Source organism: Myotis daubentonii, chromosome 10, assembly GCF_963259705.1.
Source record: "Myotis daubentonii chromosome 10, mMyoDau2.1, whole genome shotgun sequence".
NCBI lineage: Eukaryota > Metazoa > Chordata > Mammalia > Chiroptera > Vespertilionidae > Myotis > Myotis daubentonii.
Window position 1 is genome coordinate 17,806,700 of NC_081849.1, and position 27,382 is coordinate 17,834,081.

The window sequence follows — 27,382 nt, forward strand, 5'->3', positions numbered from 1 at the left end:
TTTCTAAAAAGTGGGTTTAAAAAGAACAGTGAAAAGACAAGGTCCCTATCCTATTGAAGTTAGATTTGGTTGGAGACGTGGTCACCAGCAAGTCACCTAAATGGAGACACAATTTTAGATGGTGGAACAGTCAATAAACAATAGCCGATCAATATAATATCCGCTACTCATAAGAGCTTAGAAAGAACGAAGCAGGTTTAAAAGAACGCCGGCAGTAAGGAGAGAGAGGCATGACTATGGAGCGTGGTCAGGGTGGGCCTCTGTAGGATGACATCTGATCAGGACCCGACGGAGGGAGGGAGTGGGTGTGGGGAAGGGCATTCCCTAACTGTCGGCAACTGCCAAGGTCCTGTCCTCGGAGCCGGCTGGGAACGTCCACGCAGCAGCTTCATAACCCTCACTGCAACCACACCAACCTCTCCCAATGATTATTTTCATGAAACATTAGCATATATAATTAGGCTAATTATTCAATTACACAAATGTCTTGGGTGCTATGGTAACGATAAAATAACTGTCTTTGAGCTAGTTAGTATTAAGTAAGCTTACCAATCCTACCTTAAATTAAACATGTATAAGCTATAATTAGCAAAAAAATAGCTAAGATGAAATTAAAACTAATGTATTTGGAATGTAAAAATTATTAAGACCAACAATTTACCAAAAAGTGAACAAATTTTAATACTACCAAAACCTGATAGACTGTTTAGAGCTATGTAGGGTCAAGCACTATTTGTCTAATGGTGCAGGTAAGAAAATTAAAACTAGCAATTGCACTATACATACCAAAGGCACTACTAGTTATTTAAAATATGCTTTGAAAGCATTTGATCGGCTGCCTCCTGCATGCCCCCTACTGGGGACTGAACCTGCAACAAGGGCATGTGCCCTCACTGGGAATTGAACCATGACCTCCTGGTGCATGGGTTTACACTCAACCACTGAGCCACACCGGCCAAGCAGCATTTGCCATTTTTAACATGTTATACTTCGTTGGGCTGAAATAAAGGGAGAAGGTCTATCTTATTCATTTCACTTGCTATGAAATATCCTCCTTTTATAGAATGTGAACTTATTTTATCAGATAAATCAGTCAAGTCAGCTCTTCAGGCACAGTAGAGAGCTCTTATGTAATATTTCTATTTTTCTAAGTTTGGACATAGGGAAGACAAAAGAAAGCTAGCAGCAAAACATACACAGGCACACAAAGTGAAACAAAATACCACTGCCAACACCTATATTCATAATAGCTGTGAAATAAAAATGTAAATAAAAACCAACAATTAAGCAGAAGGCCCTAATGAGGGATATAATTCTCATTCTCGCCAGAAATTACTGAGGACTTGTACACTTCTATTTCCCCATCTAACTCTGAACATTTTCTTCTGAATAAAATCAAAGACATGGTTAAAACCAGGTTTTATTATAGTTCATGGGAATATGTTTAATAACTGTCCCCAGTTAATTGAGCACTTACTATGTAACAGCACTGAGCTACATGCTTTATGAGCATATCTAATTTCATGCTCAGGGCAATCTAACTTTATGGCTGAGAAAAGTGAGGCTATGGATGAGGAGTTAGGTAGCTTGACCAATATTGCATAAAAATGACAGGGCTAGAATTTGAACCCAGGTCCGTCTAACTCCAAAGCCTATATTCTTAACCACGTTGTATCTTGCTTCCTGGTTATGAAGATGTCCTTAAAGAGAATAAGGTGGCTTGGAAATAATTTATTTATTTTTCATCCTGCCCAAGAATATGACCATGTCCACCTTGCTTTCCTTAAGAGAGATTTAATTTTAGGGTTAAAATGAAGAATAAAAGGAAATAGACCTCAGAGCTGAGAGAAACCTAAGGAAAGATGAAGAAACGAAGGAGGCACGTAGCTACAGACCCAGGACAGCAACTTGCCTGCAGAACTGGCTACAGCCCAGGTCTTCCAGTCTCGTGGATGCTTGAGAAGGAGAGAGAGGGATCAGACATGAGGGGATGTGTGTGCTCTATTGTTATTAAAGTGGTTTTTACTCTGTTTCATAGCATAAATGTTTATTTTTCCTTCTTTTACTAGTGTCTCAACTCAAAGGTGTAATTTTTTTAGGGTTTTATCAATAGCTAAAACATATTGCATATCACTGGGAGAAAGCCAGGATTTGAAGGCAGGAAGTCTGGCCCCAGAGCTCAAGTTCCTAAACCGTGCTGCTCCTTTAACGACTGGGTGACAGAGTCTTTCTTCAAGGCGCACCTTAAGGAATCCTCTCAAATGAATTTCCCTAATAATCAGATTTTGGGTTAAAAAAAAGTGACTATTTTTTATTTTAAAAAACCTATTTGCTTCTTCACATTTTAGTGTGATAACTGCATTCTTTCATCATAAAAGGACTATATCTACATCACAGAAAATCTGGAAACTAGAAAATTTTACCCATAGTTGCATTATTCTATGTAACATATTTAGTATACTTATTTCTATCTGAATTTTTATATCCATTTTTTAATACTGAGTATAAACAATCCTATGTGTATTTTTCAAATTAATGTTACATAAAGCTTATTGTTTCAGTCAGTCTTCATACTTCCTCTTCTTGCCTGGAGAAAATCTGAATAAATCATGTCATCTCTCTCCATGTTGCCCCCACTTCTCCCAAAACTCTGTACATCTCTATCTGTAGGAAATGCCGTGGAAGGATGTGTGTGTGTGTGTGTGTGTGTGTGTGTGTGTGTGCGCGCACGCGCATGCTCATAGAGGGCTAAGGGAGGAAATAATTTGCTAAGTCATGAATTCCCAGGGGGCTTAGGAGCCATTCACATTTTTCTAGTCTAATGTCTCCTTTAGCAACTGATAAAATTGAGGCCAAGAAAGATGCAGTGACTTACCAAGGTAGTAAAAAAACTGAGACCTAAATACAAGTGTCTTAGCTCTTAAACTAGTGCTTATTCAACATAACTATTACTGCACCATCTGCATCTGGGCAATACAATCCTTAATGGCCATTTCTAAGCTTTCGCCACAGGAGAACAAAAGATCAGGAAAAATTCGCTGGATCTCAGGAGTCAGACCATATAGAGCAGTGGTTCTCAACCTGTGGGTCGCGACCCCTTTGGGGGTCGAATGACTCTTTCACAGGGGTCGCCTAAGACCAACGGAAAACACATATATAATTACATATTTTTTTGTGATTAATCACTATGCTTTAATTATGTTCAATTTGTAGCAATGAAAATACATCCTGCATATCAGATATTTACATTACGATTTATAACAGTAGCAAAATTACAGTTATGAAGTAGCCACGAAAATAATCTTATGGTTGGGGGCCACCAAAACATGAGGAACTGTATTAAAAGGTCATGGCATTAGGAAGGTTGAGAACCACTGATATAGAGAATAGGAACTGTCCTGAAGGCACACGATTGCCCGCCTGCATTCCAAGCCCACCAGCGCAGCCCCCAGACCCTCTGCTGACAAGAGTTTCAGGCCAGTGATCCCATATAAGGATGAAACTCCAGCTCCAGGGTGTTGCCATCATCCACCCAAAGTTCCCCTGGCTCAGTGCTGTGCAGCCCTTCCATTTGGATATCCCATCTCCTATCCCCTTTACTTAAAATAAATTCCATTTTTCTTTAATCGCCATCTGACATGGCTATTTAGCCTGCCTATATGCACCATGTCCACCTTTCACTTCTTAAACTCTCACAACATCTCTTCGCCTGGCTCCTTTTGGCTAAGATGAAAACACGGGCCACAATTCAGCTCCATGTATCAGAGGAATGAAGGAAGAATCAACACCTTTAAATACTGTCCAAATTTTTCGTGACCTCCCAAAGTGCTCGAGCATTCAACAAGCCAAAGATGTGTGCTTGTTAACTCAGGGTTAATATTTTAAAACTTCTGGATGTGTGCAAAAGAATAAAAAGTATCACTGTGTCAGTACATACTACAAAAATTTTATAGTAAGGCAAGGATTAAGAAAATGAAACTATTCTGTAATTGTATACATAAAGTCATTATACAATTGTACAATGTTCCTGACTAGTTTTCACCATAATTTTTTAATAAGTACCCCAACTTAATTAAGATAAGCTATGATATGGACTGTGGTTTCTGAAAGAAAATAAAGAAAAAAGGACCTCATATTCCCTCTTTAATTTTTTGCCCTAAAGTGCCTTTGTTTAAGATGCTCAGATGTGGCATTTAAGGAGGTCTAAATCCAAAAGAAAGCAGTTATTTGAGGCATGAAAAGAAAGAAGAAAGTAATTAAGATGTTACTCCCCTGGGGAAAATCTTGAGAGTAAAAGGTTGCTGAATGGAAAGCCACATTTCAAGTTAACATTAAGGGCTAATTTATTATGGGAAGAATCAGAGAAGTTCTGCAAAGGAGTAAAGTCTGAAAATGTTTCTATCATTATCACATAATTTATTAATCACTAGTAAATTAAAATGAAAAACAGAGTTCTTAATGACTTAAGTTAGCATACAGAAAATGACCTAAATATGAAGGTATTTGGAAAAAGAAAGTTGGCTTTTGCCTTCCTCTTTTTATCATTCTACAATGACTGTATCAATGTTGACTATCAAGTACCACAGACGGGCTTCTCTTCTGAAGAGAAGCTGTATTTGGAGAAAAAAAAATCAATTCTGTATGAAGAACCTAGCAGACACTTTGTCAGAAGTTTTGACAAGGCAACAAGAAGTGGGGTTTCTATGAAGTCAGGATAAGCCAAAATGAGGGAAATTCAAATTGGGAATGCAAACATAGCTAAATATAGGTTCAGGTGAAGGACCGATGCCAATACATGGTTATTTCAGAGAAGAATGTGTGGGGAAGTCATTTTAAAAGGTTGATTTAAAATGAGGAATCCATTTTTCCTGGGGAAAAAGGCAGACTTGTCCTTTCTGTAAGGCCTGGACCCTCCAGGCAAGTGCCATCCTGAAAAAAATAAGATCTTCCTTCCCTCGGTCATCAGATTGTCCCTTAAATGAGTTGAAGATCACAAACCTTAAATCAGAAATAAAACACTGCAACTTTATTAGAGTGCAGTGATTTCACTTTATGAGCAAATGCCTTGTCTGAATTTTAAGTACGTGACTACAAGTTTCCGTGGGCATGACAGCCCCGCCGGAAGTGCCTGGCTGGCCCTCTCTCTGGGAGAGCAGGATACAGAAATGCAGCCTGCTTGGTGCTGGCCCAGTCCTCCCTGCTGGGAGCTGAACTGCTGTCCCTCCCCTACAGCAAGAGGTGGGCACAGTGGCCTTTATACCCTTGTGATGTAAATTAAATGGAGACTTCATATATGACAATTTCAAAGTATTTCAATATTTCTATTAATTTAACATGTTTATGGATCTACATAGAAAGGAAATTTATATGACAGTGATAAAACTACAATTTTATCTTACCAATTCTTAACTGCATAACTATTCTATAGTTATATAGTCATGAAATTTTCATTCCATTTTTAACTATAAGATAACCAGTTGCTTGCAGATTTCTGATCGGTCCTGGTCAAAATGCCTCCACATATTTGTGATGGCCAATTTAATTTTCTTCCTCCTTTTCAAATGCAGATTTAATTGTCCTAACAGTCATTTGTATTATTAGTTCCATTGTATTTTACCTTTCTTTTAGTTTAGAAAATATCATTTGAATTAGGAAAATGTTATTTAATAAAAACGGGGATAGTATTTCTGAGATTTAAGTTAATACTGTTACTTAGCCACTAGGCTATGCTAAAGGATAGCCCATTTGTTCAAGAACACGGCTGTCTTCCAACTACCTAAGAAAGCAGGCAAATTAATTCAAAAGCTGGATATGAATTATTTAACCATTCAAAATCTAGCTGGTAATTCATTTAACAGATTTATATGAGTTAGTTTATATAATTACTTTATATGACATACTCCAAAGAATAAATGAACGCTTTTTAAAATGTATTTTACCAAATATGTCTTGTGGTAATGTCTAATTAGATTTTAAAATAATGAAATCATAATTATGCTTATTTTATCCAAATTAAATATTTATTTTCATTTGCATGTAGTTAATTCTATTTTTATAAACTATAATGTACACAGTCATGGACTGATTAGTTATTAGAAACATGAGTTTTAAACCAGATATGTATTTTTTTCTGCTTTAAAAACAGGTCATATTAAAATGTAAACAGTTGAGAGCCAAACACCACTTATTTCACTTAACTTAGGCATTTTTCACATTAAATTTATACTCTATTCTGTATTAATTATGCTTAGAACCCTTTCAGTTTAAGCTTATTTCCATCGCACTACTTTTCCCTGAAAACTCTACAGAGCACACTGCTTTCATGTTCATCATCACTATTCACATCTGTCCTTGATCGCACACTATGGAGGCACTGGGGCTCAGACAGGTCTGAGCAGCTCAGCCTCTACCTGGGAACACATATAAAAATATAGGTAACACTGATAAAAACATTTATTAGGGACAATACAGGGGCCACATGTGACAAATGAGTGAAACATAGAACAAGTGTTAAAACCGTTCACATGAGAAAGATATACATGTGCCCGCCATATTAAAACAGAAAATAGGTTTCATGACTAAAGCCCAAGAGGATTTCAAAGGCTACTTCTGAAAACACTCTGAAGATACAGGCCCATAATCCTCCTATTTAATCTACTTGATAACTCTATCTGTAAGAGTTTGCTGTATTTCAAAGATATATTAATTTTAACTTGGGTTGTCTCTTTTTCAATTATTCATTATTCATCTGTTAATTATTCATTATAAGATGAATTATTGACAGACTACAATTCAGTCTGAAAGCACAGTGCTATTAATCTACTATGTGCTCCTATTCAATTATTGCTTTGGCATGTGATAGAGCACTTGGGAAAAAAGATTATAGTTAAGTTTCTCTTCTTAAATGTAATTAAGTTCAGTGAAATCTATTTATGAAGCACCTCAGAAAAATATGAATACATTTATATGTAGGTCAAATTATGTTTACTCATATACAACTGTACATAAGGGTGATATTACAAATATTTAAAACTTATCACCCAGGCAATGAGAGACCTGAACTGGTAGTGTAGCTCTATACTGTCCCTGCCCACAGGGATAAACCCTATTACAGCAATGCTGGAAGCTTTCAATTTGGTTGATCATTATCATTATGCCCAACACTGGTATTAAATAATTTGTGTTTCCTCACCTGGAGCAGTTTTCCCTCACCCGGTACTTATAAATAATTTGTGAATGACCATTATAAACTATAAGTAAGAATATTAAGAAAATTATAATATTCTTATATATGCTACATCACTTTAGAGTAGTACTCAAACTCCCTAATCTCAAAGTTGCACCAAACTTGTCATTATCACCCGCAACTCCTTCCCATGTACATGCTCTGTCATGTGACATTATCATCTGCAACTCCTGCCCATGTACATGCTCTGTCATGTGACATTATCACCCACAACTCCTGTCCATGTACATGCTCTGTCATGTGACATCATCATCTGCAACTCCTGCCCATGTACATGCTCTGTCATGTGACATCATCATCTGCAACTCCTGCCCATGTACATGCTCTGTCATGTGACATTATCATCTGCAACTCCTGCCCATATACATGCTCTGTCATGTGACATTATCACCCGCAACTCCTGCTCATATACATGCTCTGTCTTGTGACTGGAATGCTTTTCCTCCCCACTACCCACCTGCTGAATTAAATACGTCAGAGTTCATCTCAAAGGTCAGCTGTCTTACAAGACTTTCAGGACTAACTGCAGCTGGAACCACACAGATGTCTCCCAGTTCTCAGTCCTCCCTGACAGCACTTATGACTCAGTGTTAGAATTATCTGTAGACGAGCTTGAATCCCTGACGAGCCAGTTCTTTTAGGCCTCGCCTGGTACCTTACTGAGGTCTGTTCTGGTTTCAACAGAGTAAGTGCTCAAGACACACTGCTGCATCCATCACTGGTGAGCAGGCAGATGGGCGAGTGAGCAAATTCTAAATATTAAATCCCAGGAATTCCAACTGCATTATGAGCTGAGTCGAAGTCTTTACTTTGCATTACTACATTAAAGAGGCCATAATGGGAGCTACCCAGGTTACTGTTGCCCTCCATGAGATTAGTTCTGATTCTACATACACTGCCCACCCATTTAAGAAAAATGGTCACATTCCTTCCTAATGGCTAACACCCCTACGTTGGGATTTGGTTGTACTGAGTCCTGAAGTGTTAACCTGAAAAAGATCTGGGTTTTTTAAAAATCCGTTTTATTGTACTCATGAGTTCAGCCCTGTTACCTCACCAGCAACAAGGGGACACGAGCCCTGGCCGAGATGACTCTGCCCATGGCAACCCCAGGAGGCAGCCCCCGCACTTCTGTTTCCTCCATGGATTGAGTTTTTCAATCCCACGTTGGATCTCGCCTATCAAAATGTATACAGCCTCCTGAGTTATACCTGAACCACATTTTAGGTTTAGTATATTCCATGTACGTTTATTCCTGGGGACGTGAATGTGAATCTTGTCTCAACTAGTATTGTATCTTGAGAAATATTACTCAGACATCATCTCCATATATCACTGTTCTTTATCAATGTAAGTGATGTGTAATACCAATGCAATCAAGTGCCAATATTATCTTAGGAATGCAAACAGTTATATTGACTAAATAACCATATACACTTGGCTCTGAAGGTGTCCACAGGTTTAAAAAATGAAGTTAACCTACGTATGTCATTTGGGGGTGGGGGTAGAAATCCATGTAAAAGCCTGATCTCCTGGCTCTCTCGGTAAATTTTCAAAAGTGATACACTGAAATGAAATCCAATAATTCAACAGAAAGAAAAATCAAGCATACACTCACCCACTATGTTTCATATGTGGCGGTTTATCCATTCGCACTGCCAATTTGATTTTTAAGTCAGAATCCTGGCTATTTTTTGGAACTATCATTTGGTGCAACTCTGCTGACTTGGAGCTATTGGAAGTTGGGTACAATATCACCTGTAGGAGACAAAAAAGAAAACATTTAAGTGCATAATACAAAGTGCCTAAGAGTTGGAACTGAAATCTTTTCTGTACGTTTTCCTGTTTGAAAAGCAGGTGCCATGCCCAAACCTGCCTAATACACCATTTCACTCCCACCATAGCAGATAGGTTCAACACAGACTCATTTATCTTTTGGACAAATATGTGTTTTCATATTATCACATAAGTTTTCTTCTTGTCCTGGCCAGGTGGCTCAAATAGTTGGAGCGTCATCCCCTACACCAAAAGGTTGCTGGTTCAAATCCTGGTCAGGGCACATTAATAGTTTGTGGGTTCCATCCCAGGTTGGGTGCAAACTGGAGCTGGTCAATTGATGTTTCTCTCTCTCATACTGATGTTTCTCTCTCTCTCTCTGCCCCCTTCATCTCTCTCTAACAATAAAAACATATCCTTATGTGAGGATTAAAAACAAAACAAAACACAAGTTTTCTTCCTGTATCACTTCATAATGAATTAATAGCACAATGACAACAGTTGAATTGACAGTTGAAAAATACTTAATAGACACCTATAATTTCAAGAACACTCTAAATTCCTCAGGGCAAAGTAGTTCAGAAAGAAATACGCTTTGAAATTACAGATAGCATACTTAAAAAAGAAAAACCAATTATTTTAAGCAGCAAAAACACTCCTCGTGTTTTAATATTTTCACTGTGAAACAGTATTAAAGAAAGTCAACTCAATTAGAGGTAGAAGAGACTGAGCACAGCACATTTTCTGCTCTAGGTCAATATCAAAGAGGAATTCCCCCCCCCCCCCAACTACATGTTTTCAAAACTATAAAGATGATGTTATAATGACTAAAACAAAGTAATTATTTTTGGTAAAACTGCCAAACCACGTGATTATTTCACAACACCAGAGGTCCACAGAGCCACCCGAAGAAAGAAAACCTTCCTCTTCAGATGTTAGGTGCCGAACAGATTAAACAATGCCTTTTCCCCTTTTCAGTCAGTCATGACACTATTTAGACACAGCCCAAACCCAAGCCTTCAGGGGTATTTTAAAATGGGAACACTAACTTCTGAAAGAAAACAATAATGACATGACATGCAGTGCACTGTATTTTAAATAATTCCTACTTTAAACCGATGCGAAAAGCAAGCAAGCCTGAAATTTCTGTGTAAATGGAAGAATTCTAACAGGCTCAGGTATGGTTCTATGGTTGCTGAAGTACAACCTGACAGTTGAATTTGACATGCTCTGCCAAATAAAAAAAAAAATCTTCATTTTTATGTCTGTGGAATATTCACTGAGAAATCTTCCAGCGAGGCTCTTTTTCTCTCTAGGAAAGGCAACACAGTCCAAAAAGCTTCTCAAACTATTCTCAACTTCCAAGTTGTTAAATGTACCTACTATTTTGAGACTTTTCTTAAGCCTGTTCTAAAAGCCACAGCTAAATTGAATCCAGCATATTTGTACCCTTGAACATATAAAGGCACATCCAAGAACAGATTAAATGGCAATTGTGATGTTTTGAAAAATTATGATCATATTCTAGAATAAGTTCTTCTTTTGACTGCTAAAATATCCGGTGTAATATTTTACAGATTCCTTCTTAAATAACAGCAAGTGAAAGTAAGTTGAAACTTTTTGGCTCAAACTAGTAGACAAAGGGATATCATTATCAATTTAGAAGATGAGTCCTAAAAAGGATCAAAGAATAAGAGCTAGATATCCTCTGGAGCTATCGCTGCTACTTGCCCCAGCCATTCCAGAAAGGTTTCCCCTCCCCTCCTCTCCCCTCCCCTCCCCTCCCCTCCCCTACCCTACCCTCCCTTCTCCTCCTCCCTCCTCCTCCTCCCTCCTCCTCCTCCTCTCTCTCTCTCTCTCTCTCTCTCTTTCTCTCTCTCTCTCCTCCCTCCCTCCCTCCCTCCCTCCCTCCCCCCTTCCTTCCTTCCTTCCTTCCAAGTATTTTGACATGAGACTTTATGTTTTTGCAATTTTCTTTTCTATGTTTATACAAAAGTTGGTTTTGTTCCAAACTCTAAAAGTCTTTTACAGAAGAGAATATTTAAATTAAAACTTCTGACAATTTCTCACTCTCTAAATGCCAATGATGGGTTAACTAAATAAGGTCCCAAAGTAACTAATTGCAGCTGAACCACTAATGAAGGATCATATCGGATTGAATGCCATAATTTCTGCCACATTTCAGCTCTCTGAAGGGTACTTCTAAATGAAGTCAGTGAAAGGATTTGCTACTTATCTCTGTTCAAATAAACAAACATTCAAGTGCTCGTGATGTGGACACACACAAAGATAAAAATTTTAAATGGCTCAGTCCCCCAAAGAGCTCATATACCCTTTTTATCAGAGCTAAGAGCTCAGGTAATATCTGGTAATATCACTTCCTCGTATTGCCCTTCTATCCCTAGAGGTACAGCAGTTTTCTGATTTCATTAGTGTCTGAGTTTATTGACCATCATTTGTTTGCCTTCTCTGTTCTATCACCTGCGTAGCTAATTCCTGTGTTAAATTTTCTCCATTGGAAAGACCTGGAATTGTCTCGTTTTTCTGGACAGTCTCTGACTGATAAAGTTATAAACACTGGCACATGCAACAAATATAGGTTCACAGATACGAATTATTCCTATATATCACAGATCTATTATTGCTAGTGTTTCTAAAGTCACTGTTTCAAAAGAACTGTACTGGCAAATGAACTCCAAACGTAGCCCTAAGTATGTCCTGTAAAATGGCTTCCAGGTTCCCCAATGGCACCAGCAGAAAGTGGTCATCGTCCTTAACATGACGTAGCCTCGGATGATGATAGGTCAAGGAAGATGCTCTCACTGTAGGTAGCCCAAAGGGTCAAGGAGAATCAAGGACAAAGGAGCTCTTCAATCAAGTGAACATGAACATGGCCAGGGTGTCCTCACAGTGCCTGCCACGGCAGGATTCCACTGCTGTCGCTGACAGTTATCCGGATGCACTTTCCACTTCACCATTGTTCTAACGGGAACCTTAACTGCCATCTCCTGCCCCGCTTCGCTGCGGTGTGTTGGATTTGTGCTGGGACAGGCGGGGAGGGGAGGTGGAGCAGGGGGCTGTTGACTTGAACTTCAGTCACGAGGCTGCAGAGAGCCCACAGTGGGACCAGGGAGATGTTGGACTTTGGACTGGATGCAAGGACAGGAAGAGACTCTGGGTTGTTTCCCTTGAGTTGAAGCAAACATGTGTGTAGGAGAAAGGGTAACAGTCATGATCCCTGGCTATAGGGATGAACTACGGCAGGTCATCTAACTGGCTACCGGGACTCATGTTCCCCCTCGTGTAGAACTGCTGCTGGGAAGCACAGGGGCCGCGAGGACCACATTCTCCAGCTCCCCTTGCATCTGAGTAGGGACATGGTTCTAGCTAACGGAATCGGAAGAGAACTGGTAAGTGTCACTTCGGGCAAAGATGATTAAGATACAGATATGCCTTCATCCTTCTTTACTAAACTGCTAGCCAAATGCAGAGGACTCCGATGCTCAGGGGAGGGAGCGCCACCAAATGGAAAACCAGAGCCCGGGTCACCCACCATGTGAAGGAAATCTACCCATCTAGCAGGAGCACCCATACTAACCTGCTACATAGGTGCTGCTGTTTAAAACAACTGCAATGATGCCATTTGTTTGTTACAGCATTTGGTAGAACCTTCACTAGTACATTAACAGAGTTTTGCTTCAAAAGTCTTTTACAAGTAAATAAGTGCTTGAAGAATTTTATTTCACGACAAATAGTTCTGTTTCACAGGACTTAGTTCATGTTCAGAGAGGTGTCTCTGATGTTGACTGTACAATTAAAATACTTAACATATAAAAATTTACTAAGGATTCTTATGTATTGTAGGTTTGCATCTAAATTAAATTGTATCTCTGTACAAAATAGCTTTTTATATTACTTAGCAACAGTTTTTTTTCTATCCTTTTATCTTAACCTTTCTATTCACACTCAGTCTTCTATTTTATTTCTGCCAGCAACACTTTAAATGTCTTGTCACTTAGCATGACAACACATTTTATGATTTCTTATCTTAAATTGACAGCCAATGTATCTTCTTCATAATAAAATGTCAACATTGCTTGTCATCTTTGCTAAGGTGTAATGAAAAATATCAAATGGATTTTTAGATTTTGTTTAAAATTCTGTCAAATTTAATTTACAGGGAGAAAAAAACTTAAAAATGAAGTGTAAGTATATGTATATTCATAATATTTAGAGCATATGGGGTCCAGAAAGATCTTTCTCTTAAAAGGAGACTTATGTAATACATTAAGCAATAGAGAATTTAAATTTATATTGTTCATTATATTCCATAAATGAGTGAGATCATGGCATATTTATCTTTCTCTGACTGGTTTATTTCACTTAGCATAATGCTCTCCAGTTCCATCCATGCTGTTGCAAATGGCAAGAGTTCCTTCTTTTTTACAGCAGTATCGTATTCCATTGTGTAGATGTACCACAGTTTTCTAATCCATTCGTCTGCTGATGGGCACTTAGGCTGTTTCCAAATCTTAGCTACGGTGAATTGTGCTGCTATGAACATAGGGGTGCATATATCCTTTCTGATTGGTGTTTCTGTTTTCTTGGGATACATTTCTAGAAGAGGGATTACTGGGTCAAATGGGGGTTCCATTTTTAATTTTTTGAGGAAACGCCATACTGTTCTCCACAGTGGCTGCACCAGTCTGCATTTCCACCAACAGTGAAGAAGGGTTCCTTTTTTTCCGCATCCTCTCTAGCACTTGTCGTTTGTTGATGCTAGCCATTCTAACAGGAGTGAGATGGTACCTCATTAAAGAATAAAAATAGAACAAGAGACATAGAAGCATCAAACAGACTATACAACCTATGAGGAAAGGGAGGGGGTATGGTGGTAAGAGATCAACCAAAGGACTTGTATGCATGCATATGAGCAAAACCAATGGACACAGACAATAGGGGGTGAGGGCTTCTGCTTGGGGGTGAGGGTGGCCGGGGAGAGGTCAGTGGGGGGTGGGAGGGAAGACATGTAATACTTTAAACAATAAAGAATTTAAATTAAAATATATATATATTTGTTATGTTATAAAAAATAATTTAAATTTAATAAATAAATAAAGTGGGGTGAAGTGAAAAATAAAAAAATAAAATATACTTGCACAAGCAGGCACCTCTCCACTGTTTTCCTTTCTATTTAGATAAATTACTTAAAGCCAAACCACATGCATTTGTGTAGATATAAAATTAGTTGAACTTTGTGACCTATAAATACATGTCTTTCTAAATTTATAAGCTGAATTTTAACAAAGACCCGAAAAACTAAAAAACTAGGGGGGCGGGGGCCAGTGGAAATCTAGAAGAACTGAGGGGGCTAGATGAGTTCTAGGGCTAGGTAAACTATTCTCTGCCTTTTCCCATAAGCAGCCAAGAGGAAGCAAAATAGTTGTACTGTAGTCTTATAGTAAAATAATAGAGAAACACATCTGGTATAATTCTATCTCAAAGATGAGTACCATGAGCAATTCTTCAAGGAATCAGGACAGACTCACATAGAAGAATGATTGACTCATTTGGGAACCTAAAAGAACACTTAAGATTTACAAAGCCAAACACATGGGAAGGGCCTGAGACATAAATACATGAGGCCATTGCAACGGAACCATTCTAAGAGTGGCACCCTAGAAAAGGGCACACCATGCTGATGCTGACATTCTCACCTCTACCTTTAGTTCTCAACGCCTTCCTCCCAGCCAGACAGGTCAGCTCTTTCTTTGTTCCCTGGGCTGACCCTCAGTCAGTTTCCACTGTTTGCCATGAAAAGAACTTGAACCGATACAAACGATTATTACATTTTCTGCCATGCCAATTCTCTATCTCATCAAAAGGTAAGGAGAGAGAACCCTGTGGAACATAGCTTTTAAGGATTAGGAAAAGGAAAAGAACTCTATAACTGAGACCTGAGGCCAAGGAAAAGCAGATGAAAAACCTGGAGGTTGTGTTCCACTATATTCACGGTTGGCTGTGTTTCAGGGAGTAGAAACTGGCCAAATGGTCAAGCACAGTCAGGGCGGGAAGGCTATTGCTTGGCTTAAAAGAGAAGTCACGAGAGATCTCCAGCAAGAGAAAATTTAGGTGAGGTCAGACTACAATGGCTTGAGGAAGAAATCTGTTTGAGGAATAGGGGAAGACTTCACTTAATTCTTACATGAGCAAGACTGGGCAAGATGGACAAGATCACTTTAGCTGGAAAGAAGGAACCTTGTGTTCAATGGCATAGCAGAATGAGGATATGACCAGGTAGGTTGAAGAGGTTAAGGAAATGAAAAGGTTGTACTGACAGGTGAGGCTAATAAAGAAGTCTAGGAATAGACTATAAAAGAATGTGTTTAGTTAAGGAGTTTGTATGTCATCCCATAACATGCAGTCAAAAGATGCTTTTAAGCCAATAAATGACAATCAAATTTTCATACTTTTAAGTAAAGAATAATGACCTCCTACTGAGCTGTGGGAGTCATAAGACTCTGGGTGTGGTCAGACATTCTAACATTCAAGTAAGAGATGAATTGGCATTAAAAATACATCCTTAAAATAAGAGTAAGAAGGAACGAAAAATGTTACTAGCTGGAATCCTGTTTCGATTTGTGATTCAAAATCACTTTTGCTGACAAGCGGATATCCTTGAGACACAGGGTATTTTAAGGAAATGGCCAAGTGAGCATCTCTCCAGAGGAGTATAGGTATTTCTATGAGAAACCTTGATTCAGTTTACATCTTTCTCTTTCTCATTCAACTGACAGGAGTTTTTACAGTTTAGCAAAGATTCACAGTGACTATTTCTTATGAACCTTTCGAGTACCTCCTTGAGAGAGTATGTGTTGTGAAAGGGCTAACTGAATTTGCTTCATTTCAGTAAATTTTTATTTAGCACACTAGAGGCCCGATGCACAAAATTCTTGCAAGGGTAGGCCTCCACAGACCCGGCTCCCTCAGCTGTGGCCCCGCCCTCCACCCACTGGTTGTTCTGGAAGGTCATTCCACCATCCAGTCTAATTAGCATATTAGCTCTTTATTATATAGGATGTTAAAAACTAGCATATATTTTCTCCACTATCAGAGTCCCTACATTTTCAGTGTGTGGAAAAGAAAAATTGGATGATTTTTCTGAGAGAAATCTGCAGCCTTTTTAGTAACATTTTCCAGTGTTCAATACACTTGAGGTTGCTTAAATTACTTCTTCTTTGATTTAATATCAACGCTTCCTGTCCTACTGCGTTGAAACAAAGAACACCTGCTCACTCTCACTAACACAATGCTCCTTTGTATACCGAAAGATTAGCAATAAGTCTTCTGTCAGCCCTACTGTCAGTGGGTTAAATCCTGTTTCCTTTATTTTGAAAGCTGGGAAGAATCCTGGAATTTACAATACGAAGTTGATCAAACTTCCAACCCCTTACTAAATGTTTTCCTGACCTGACAGAACCACACAAAGTACACAGTACATTTTTATGAGGTCTTTTACAAAAAGAAAAAGAAACTGAGTAAAAAGAAAAAAAAAGGGAACGTATTGTCTTAATTATATACTTTTTTCTGGCATTAGATTGTTAAAAGACAGAGATTAAAAGTTTTGTTAGTTGCATGATGGGGACTGAGGAAAAGCCATGGAAAAGAAAAGCCAAGGTGCATAAAATTATTCCCAAATCTTTTTGACATCGCTGCTTAAAAATGAATCATCATATGAAGGGGCTCTTGGAATGCATTTAGCAGAGTAATCTACTTGAGGGCAGAAGCTATTCTGTGGCTCATAGGGTAATTTAAGCCAGTATCTTTAATTAAGCCATATTTTCACCAGGGTTTCCTTCATATACTATAGTAGACATAATTTTTTGGTTGCTTGGTTATTTAGTGGACTGACTGAATGGATGGATATTTAGAGAAATTAGAAATAAAAATGCAAATGTAAAATTTTTATTTCACTGAAGTAATAAAAGGCCTGCCAACTAAAGTAATGCCAAAATTTGGAAAATGATAGTAGTAAATGCCAGAATTTGGATGCCATTTACTTACCAGTCTCTAAAAATTTATGAAACTCTCATCTTTCCGTTTCTGGACTGTGATAGGTAGAATAAGTCTCCCAAAGATGCCTATGTCCTAATTTCCAGAACCTGTGAATATGTCACTTGACGTGAGGCGAACTGAGGTAGCAGATGTAATTAAGGTTGCTAATTAGCTGACCTTAAAATGGGAAGATACCTAGGTGTTCCCAATGGGCCCAATCCAACCACAAGGTTCTTAGGTATTGAAAAGAAAGGCAGAAGAGTGAGTGTCGGGATGATTGTGAGAAATATTGAACATTGCTAAGCTTTGGAAACAGAAGGGGGCCATGAGCCAAGGAATACTGGCAGCTTCTGGAAGCTGAAAACTGTAAAAAATTGCCTTTTCTCTTAGATCTTCCAGAAAGGAACACAACCCTGCCAACTCCTTGATTTTAGCCCACTGAGATTCATTTTGGACTTCTGATCTCTACGACTGTAAGGTAACAAATCTGTATTGTTTTAAGCCACTAGTTTTCAGTAACTTGTTAAACTTCAATAGGAAACTAATACACAAACAATAAAAGCTGAAACTACATCATAAAAGAACACTAAAAGCTGAGATTTGATAATAAAAAACACTAAATTTACCTTTCAGATATTTCCACTAAATATATAATTCAAAGATATCTTTACATATACATTTCTATCATTAGCTTTGTCTGATTACTTTAATGAAAGGTTTTATGTTTGTATGTGTATGTGAGATGATTTCTTTCACATTCCTAAAGCATTCTGCTTGTATGAAATCTTTTGAAAAATTTTTTTTCTCACTTTAAGTTTTTTCACTTAAACAATGTTTTTAATTTCCTTATCATGAATATAAAAATTTGTAAAGAGATGAACTATGAGGCTGAATATTTTGGTTACTAGAATGAACACAATCATGCACATATTTCTAACAAATTCCATATACCCAAATAATCAAGCATTATTTCTTCTATGTCAAAGTCTTCCCTTGAAGATTTTGAAAGACATACTCAGGTTAGTCATTGTATTTTTGTCATGACCCAATTAAAAGTACTGGCCTTTCCTCATCTTCACATATCAGTTTTATTGCTTATAAGGTATCAATTTCATATTTCTCCTTGGATGCAGCATATATTCATTCCATCACAGCTATATCTGTATTTTTAAAGACTTATCTAGACAGGAAAGCCTATTTATTATTCTTGATTGATTCCCCTCAGCCATAAATTAAGAATAGCAATAATCTTTATATTTCCTTACCAAGACAGTTTCTGTGAGGGCACTGCACAAGTAACTTTATCATGTTTCTTTTTACTACTCTGGTTATAATGCATGGAATTTACATAGAACCTTTCAACTGAGTGTCTCAGAGTGTTTTTCAAAAGTTAAATTAAGTTTCACATCATCCTTAAAAGTGGGCATTACTCTTGTTATGTAAATAACTTGACATTGAAGTCAAAAATTAACACCTATAAGAAAAATTACTTCAAGTTAACAATAGACACTTTCAATTTTACATCCCCTCCCTAATCCCACACATTATTCCATCAGTTGTTTCACAAAGATTAGGTATTGTTTGACATTGTTCTTACCCTTTGGTCATTAAGTACCATTTAAGAATTCTTAAAGCCAAGTCAATTTTATTTCTGTCAATCTGTAATACATGGAAAGATGGGAAGGAGGGAGTTACATATAGTATCTAAATTTTAATAACTTCAGTTGTATCCTGAAACTGAAGAGCATGAACTAGCCAACTGTATAGCAAAATGTTTTAGGATTGACTAATTTATGGATAAGTATTGTTATTTATGTTAAAAACAAAATACCACCCTGAAGCAGGAAAATGAACTCTTATTCTTCATTTGAAAAAGAAATCTATGGATCTTATAATAATCACAGCCTAACAATTTGCCAAAATGGTAAGACTCAGGAAAAACCTTCCAATTTGCAATTACATAGCAAACTAGTCAGTAGTCATTTAAATAATGAAAAAGGAAGACAGAAAGAAAAGTATGAGGTTGAGAAATATTGGTGATACATTTCCCATGCTCCAAAGAATTGAATGAATTCAGAAAATATGTGATAAGATGGAAGAGTGGTGGGGAATAAAGGTCAGGGCAGAGGGAGAGATAGGTTAAGTGACTTGTTCATACCCTCATAACTCTTGAGGCAGAGCGAAAACAAGAATCAATGTCTTCTAGAAAGAGGTTCCAAGCTTTTTAGTTTGTGATACTCAACAGGCAGCTAATTAAAATCTGGTGCCTTTGATCTAAGGACTTTATTTTTTGGACTCAAAGATCACATGCAATAAGAACTAGCAGGAAATAAAAGTAGATGGCTTTTAGGTACAGGTGCTAAAGACAATAAAGGTGGATATTCTTTTTTTAATTAAATTTATTGGGGTGACATTGGTTAAAAAAATTACATAAGTTTCATGATATTATATATATAGAACCCTAAAGATTCCACCAAAAAATACTAGAACTGATCAATGAATTCAGTAAAGTAGCAGGATATAAAATAAATATCCAGAAATGAGTTGCATTTTTATACACCAATGATCAACTATCAGAAAGGGAAACTAAAAAACCAATACCATTCACAATTGCTTCAAAAAGAATAAAATAGCTAGGAATAAGTTTAATCAAGGATGTAAAAGAGCGGTACTCAGAAAATTCAGTGTCTCAGTAAGACACTGAGGAAAGAACTCTTCCTCAATTTCTTTAAATTTCTCAAAATCTTCCTCAATTTCTTAAAATCTTCCTCAATTTCAAATAAGTGGAAGCATATGCCTGATTCATGGGTAGGAAGAATTAGCATGATTAAAATGTCCATACCACCCAAATCAATCTACAGATTCAACACAATTCCTTTCAAGATACCAATGGAGTATTTCACAGTACTAGAACAAATGTTTCAAAAATTTGTATAGAACCACAAAAGACCCAGAATAGCAACAGCAATCTTGAGAAAGAAGGACAAATTTGGAGGAATCACTCTATCTGATGTCAAACTACACTACAAGGCCATAGTAATGAAAATAGTATGGTGCTGGCATAAAAAAACAAACATACGTATAGATCAATGAAACAGAATAGAGAGCCCAAGAATAAATCCATGCTTTATATATTCGATTAATATTTCACAAAGGAGGCAAAAACATACAATGGAGTAAAAATAGTCTATTGAATAAAAGGTGCTGGGGAAATTGAACAGATACGTGGAAAAAAATGAAACTAGACCCCCATCTTACACTGCACCCAAAAATAAACTCAAAATGGATTAAAAACTTAAATATTAAGACTTAACTCCATTAAAATCCTAGTGTAAAACATGGACAGTAAAATCTCAGACATGTCTTATAGCAATATTTTCTCTGATATACCTCCTCAGGCAAGGAAAACAAAAGGAAAAATAAACAAATGAGACTAATCAAACTAAAGAGCTTTTGCACAGCAAAGGAAACCATTGTAAAAATGAAAAGACAACCCACTGAATGTGAGAACATATCCACCAATGATACATCTGATAAAAGATGAATATCCAAAATTTATAAAGAACTTATGAAGCTCAACACCAAAAAAAAACACACATAAGCAATCCAATTAAAAAATGGGCAAAAGACCTGAATAGACACCTCTCTAAAGAGGAAATACAGATGGCCATTAGACATATGAGAAGATGCTCAACATCACTAATTATCAGAGAAAAGAAAATTAAAACCACAATGAGATATCACCTCATCCTACTATCAATAAATCAACAAATAATAAGTGTTGGTGAGGATATGGAGAAAAGGGAACTCTCATGCACAGTTGGTGGGAATGCAGACTGTGCATTACCACTGTGGAAAGCAGTATGGCGTTACCTCAAAAAATTAAAAATTGAACTGTCTTTTGATCCAGCAATACATTTCTGGGAATTTATCCAAAGAAACCGGAAACACTAATTTGAAAGAATATATGTACCCTTATATTGACTGGAACATTATTTACAATAGCCAATATTTGGAAGCCAGCCCATGTGCCCATCAGTAGATGAGTGTATAAAAAAAGCTGTGGCACATTTACACAAAGGAATACTACTCTGCCATAAAAGAAAGAAAATTTTACCTGTTGTGACAACATGGATGGACCTGGAGAAATTATGATAAGTGAAATAAGCCAATCAGAGAAAGACATATGATTTCATTCATATGTGGAATTTAATGAAAAAAAAAAAAAAAAAACCTGAACTATGGAGTAAAATAGAGACGGATTCCCATATAGAATGCAGGCAGACTGCTTTTTGGGGGAGGGTGTTGAGTGGAGGGTGGAGGGACTGAGCAAAAAAGAAAAAGTGAGAGAACTCCTGGGCATGGGCAACAGAGTGGTGATTGTAGGGGGTAGGGGGTGGGTGGAGGTGGAAGAGGGGATAAATGATGATGGAAAAAAATTAAAAAATAATAAATTTAACATAAAGATATTCTGTACTAATAAAAGACAAACATGCAAATTGACCATACTTTTGCTATGCTTTAAGCCACACCAACCAGCCAATCAGAGCGACTATATGCAAATTAACCCAACCAAGATGGAGGCCGGCAGCCACGGAGCTGGAGCAAGCAGGAGGCTTGGTTGCCCCAATGATGCACGAAGCCAAGCTTCCCAGCTGCCGGGTCGGGCTCTGAGCTCCACTCAAAGCAACAAAGTTTCAATTATAGAAGGTAAACAAACCCTAGATACCTGCTTTCAGCCAGCTGTGGCCACAGAGCTGGAACGAGCAGGAGTGGGTTGCCCCTGGCAATGGAGGAAGCCAAGCTTTCCGCAGACCTCCGCTAAAGGCAACAAAGTTTCAATTATAGAAGGTAAATAAATCCCAGAATAAAACAGAAAAAAGAATAAAAGGAGAGGCTGGAAGCTTACGTCGCCAGGGTGCTTGGCCAGCCTGAAAATGGCCCTCAGCCCCTCACCCAGACTGGCCAGGCACCCCAGTGGGAACCCCGCACCCTAAAGGTGGTGTGGCCAGCCTGACAACAGCCATCAGCCTCTCACCCAGGCTGGCCAAACCTCCATGGGGTGAGGGTCCCCACTGGGGTGGACATTCTCCGAGGGGTCCCTCACTGCAAGAGGGCATAGGCCGGGCTGAGGGACCCCCTGAGTGCACAAATTTTTGTGCACCGGGCCTCTAGTTTTAAATATAAAGAAACAAATCAATTATAGGATAGAAAGAGATATAGGCTGACACTAGTTAAAAGAAAGCTTGGGTGGCTAAGATAAAGTAGATTTTAAAGTATACCAGGGAGCAGGAAGGTCGTCTCACAATGACAAAGCAGTTAATTAATGAAGAGGAAATACTGGTCCTAAATATTTATGCACCTAATAAAAGATCCTTAAGATACAAAAAAATTTGATGGAACAAATACAAAATTATACAGAGAGATTAATACCATTCTGTCAATAACTGATTTAAAATGTAGACAGAAAATCAATAAGGGTATGGAAGATATGAACAATACCTTCTCCTATTTGACATTTATAAATTTCTACTAAACAACAGAAGATATCATGGTCTTTTCATATGGACTGTGGGAATTCATAGTACTAAATATTAGAAAATCAGATTTTTCTCAAATCAGTGGATTCCTTTTTTACTTTAAAAAGTAGAAAAAGTATCATGAGTTAAACCAAAAGTAGATAAAAAAAATAAAGATCAGAGACAAAATAAGTTAAATAAAAATTAGCAGAAGGAACTGTATCATCGTGATGAAAGGGATCTACCAACAACCTGCAGCTAATATCAAACATAACGTTGAAAGACTGAATGCTTTTCCCATAAGACCAGCAACAAAACAAGGATCTCCACCTTCACCACTTCTATTCAACATACCATTGGAGGTTCTAGTAAACACAATAAGGCAATGAAAAGAAAGCACCAAGATTAGAAAGGAAAAAATAAAACTGTATTTGTAGACAATATTACCTATGAAAAAACAATAAATCTACAAAATTGTTACTGGATTTAGTGAGTTTAGCAAGGTTGGAGGATATGTGATCAATACAGAAAAATCAATTTTAGTTCAATATACTAGCAATACCTAAATTAAACATTAAGCTAACAAAATAATACCATTTAGAATAGCATCCAAAACATGAAATACTCAGTGATAGATTTAACAAAGGAAATGCAAAACCTGTACACTGAAAACTGTAAGGCATTGCTACAAGGAATGAAATCAGACCTAAATAAATGGAGGGGTATATAAGATGGGCAAAAGTAGGTTTATAGTTGTGCGTAAACAAAGAACAGAGTTTGTTTTTTTCCAAACAAACAACTGTAATCCTAATTTTGCCCACCGCTGTACTGTGATCATGAGTTGAAAAACTCAATATTGTTGATCATTTCCCAAGTTGATCTGCAGATTCAATGCCATCACAATCAAAATCACACTGGGTGTTATTTTGTAGAAACCCACAAATTGATTTTAAAATTCATAGGGCAAAGTAAAGGGCCTAGAATAGGCAAAACAAGTTGGAGGTTGGTGGTGGTGGGAGGAAGAGCAAAATAGAGTTAAAGAACTATCACTACTTAATATAATAGACTTACGATAAAGTTAAGGTAATCATGGTGATATGCTACTGGCATTGAGATAGGAAAACAAATCAATGGAACAGAATAGAGAGTGCAGAAATAGACCCACAAATAGATAGACAATTGATTTTCAACAAAACTGCTAAGGAAATTCAGTGAAGAAAGCCTTTCCAATAATGGTATGAAAAACAATATTCATATATAAAAAAAAGTGAACTTTGATCTACATGTAGCGCAAGATATAAAAATTAACCAAAAATGGATCAAATATATAAATGTAAAAATCTAAAACTATAAAACTTCAAGAAGAAAACAAAGGGTAATTCTGACCTTGAGTCAGGCAAAGATGTCTTAGATATGGCACCAAAAGCACAAGCCATGAAAAAACAAAACAACAACAAAAAAACCCCACAAATTGGACTTCAAAATTAAAAAACAAACAAACAAACAAAAAACTTCTGCTCTTTGAAACACACTGTTAATGAAAAAACAAGCTGGACTCTAGGATAAAAAATTTAAAAATTGTACATCTAATAAAGGATATGTAAAACAATATATTATGGTCTTTCCAAACTTAAGAATAAGCGAAACTTGGTGAAAATGTGTGAACAGATTTTTCAACAAAGATGTACAGATGAAAATAAATATGCAAAAATATGTTCAAAATGATCAGTACCAGTTGATGGAGAAGAAAAATTAAAATCATAAAGAAACATTATAACCCACCTATTAGAAATAAAGGATTAATTAGTACAGAATATATGTCTAACATTTGCTCCATCTATTGTGCTGAGGAAACTGAAATATCAACTTCTACTATAATCACCCACACGGACCCACCACGAAGGATGCCTATTGATAACTTGCTCACCCTCCTTTAGTGGTGAGAAAGTTAAGACAATGCATTCCTCTACCTCGACAGTGAGGATGGTGGCCACCTCTCTCTGAGGAACTGATGTAGGTTGTCAAGGTCTCCTTTCCTTCAAAGTCAGACTTAGAATAAGTAGCCTCCTCTAACACTTCACAGCATGTTACTAATGAGCCAGACATAATTCACTGCCACTAGAAAAAAATCGAATTATCTCTGACCCTTCACCTGTGTGGTCTTGCTTCTTGTCACCCACATGGCTTCTGAGATATGGCAATAAACTCTTGTCAGAAATGGCTACATGAAAGGATCAGAGGAAGGAGATCTTTTCTGTGATTTTTAGTTTCAGAAAAGTTACACTACTTGCTAGAACTACAAAAATGAAAGTCTACTGTGTATGGTAAGCTAAATGAGACATATATGAAATGCAAATGAATTTCCATTCTATGTTGCAGCAAATGATATTAATTTACTGACTAAACTGGCAGTCATCTAGTGCTATTTCAATGAAATTCAATATTAAATTTTGCTTTAAAATTGAAGAAAAATACCTATGATTTTACCAGTAGCTTCTCTAATTTTTTTTTATTCATCTATAATAATAAAAGCAAAATATGCTAACTAGACCGGATGTCCTTCTGGATGAAGCGGGGCTGTGAGGGAAGCCCGGGTCCCAGGTGCCTGCTGGTGACTGGCGGAAAGCCCAGGTTCTGGGTGCTGGAGGGAAGCCGGTGCCAGCAGCCGGGGGAAGGAAGGCATACTCTTTCACGAATTTCGTGCATTGGGCCTCTAGTATGTAGATAAATCACATTCATAAAATGCTGCAAACTTTTTATTAAATCCTCAAATATAAGCTTTGTCTGTTTGAGTTAAAGAAAGTCTTAGGTAATTTTTATGAATTTAACTGTTTCATTATTTGTGAAAAATTAGGATGGTTAATTATTTAATAACATATCTTACCTATTATTTTATATGTTGAAATTAGAAGTTCTACAATGACTTCCTATATAAACAGGAAATCAGATACATGTTTTTAACTCTATGGCTCCTACACAATTATATGTATGGGGTATTCAGTCAAATATGCTACATTTGGGAAAAGTAATTCATGTACTCCCAAAAATTTTAACAAAAATGAGAATTATTTTTTTGAGAATTCAACTTAACTAGAACCATATAAATGAGAAAAACTAAAAAGACATAGTTCAGAAACAAAAGAGGGGCAAGAAAAAGAAAATTAGACTGGCCAGTCAATTAGACTTTCTAAGATAGTTTCTCAAACCTCCGAAGAAGACAAATATTTGAACACTCTACTAAATCACTTCTCTCTTGTCTAGCTTCACAAACAAAAATCATGCTTATTCTGGTAACTCCTCAGATGACTCTCCTTTGATGCTTAAAAAAGCAAACAGAAGAAACAACTTGATGAAAAAGGCAAAGATATGGGCTAACTATTACTTACGACATTAAGATTTAACAAGCTGCTTGAAAGATAATAGTTCATTTTAATAGAACAATAAATTCAGCAAGGCTAATTTATCTTAACATTGAAAACGTATCTGAAATTAACCACTACCTGCTGCTTCAAGGTAGTATTTAATTTGTAAAAGAAGCATAATGACTGTCCCTTTCAATTATTAAGTAAGAATATCTCCAGGTTAAGATATGTTGAACAGAAGTATACGTACTCAAAAGGAAAAAGACAAACAAAATACATAAAAATGAAAGCCATAGTTTCAAGAATATTACTACTCTCAAAATATCTATGTAAGAGGTGAACAAACTTTTAGCTTTTTGCTATCTTGAAATATTATTTAATCAAATTAGAAAAAAAGTGTATGTTCTGGCTCCTCTGCACTGTAAAAAAAAATAATAAAAATTCTCTGATTTGCATGATTCTCCATCCTCAGCTGAGGAGGCAGAACAGCCTCCTTCTGGATATGCTGAGGTGGTACCAAGGCCACGAACTCCGAGTGTATGAACAGACAATAGGTTATTTTTCTAACAACTGGCAGAAAGAATGTCTTCTTAGCAACACTTTTAAAAGTAAAAAGTTATTTGGGAAGAAATTTCAAAAATTAATTTTGTACTCAAGAATACCTTTTGGCAAGTTAAATACCGACCGGGGGGTACAATTCATTCTGAAATTCTCAATGGAAATTGCCTAGCCCACAAATAGATGTCTTGTGGGATCATTATTTAAATTTTTGTATGGCTAAACTTGCTTTTCAAGGTCTTGGGACAAAATTATCTTGATCATGATAAACCTTAGAATTCTGGGTGCTTGGCTGGTCAACTGCTTACCTGGTAGGACAACTCCATAATATAAAACATTCCCTGTTCTGCCTCCAGTATTCCCTTAGTACCTGGTGGAGGGCTGGCAACCAATTCAGATGAAAAATCCCCATATGTCACCTCCATTTCCATAAATAAGTACTGGCATCTGCCATCTACAAACATAATCTGCATGTCAAGCACTGGCCAAAAAAACACAACCTTCCACAGCTGAGGCCTACCTAATTTTGAGCTACCATTTCACAAAACTATGATAGATTTTTTCTTATCCTTATTAATTATCAGTTCTAAACCCTGGCTACACATTAGTATCAATGTGCAGCAATTCTCAATCCTAAATGTACATTAGTATCTCCTGAGGACTCCTTCCTGAGTTCACCCCAAACCAACTAAAAAAAACGTGTGGGCCCAGAGCTTGCTTCTTTTCCAATACTCCACAATGCGGTTCTTATCTGCACACAGAGTTGAGAAGCACTCACAGAAATAAAAAGATACTGGCAGCCAGGGAGAACCCTAATAAGATTCAAATCATTGTATGAAATGATGTAAAGTATATGAAATAGCTAT

General features: G+C 37.1%; 1 protein-coding gene and 1 pseudogene across 10 annotated transcripts in view; both read right to left on the bottom strand.

The window, feature by feature from the left end:
* The window catches only part of LOC132211267 (60S ribosomal protein L7-like), a 35,076-nt pseudogene extending 26,686 nt beyond the window's left edge, over window positions 1-8,390 (bottom strand).
* The window catches only part of CADPS2 (calcium dependent secretion activator 2), a 485,821-nt gene that overhangs the window by 213,485 nt on the left and 244,954 nt on the right, over window positions 1-27,382 (bottom strand). For all 10 annotated transcript variants that reach the window (XM_059711678.1, XM_059711675.1, XM_059711674.1 and 7 more), the window contains exon 8: window positions 8,865-9,004. In XM_059711678.1, the coding sequence (XP_059567661.1) occupies window positions 8,865-9,004 (140 nt within the window). The remainder of the gene's footprint in view (window positions 1-8,864; window positions 9,005-27,382) is intronic.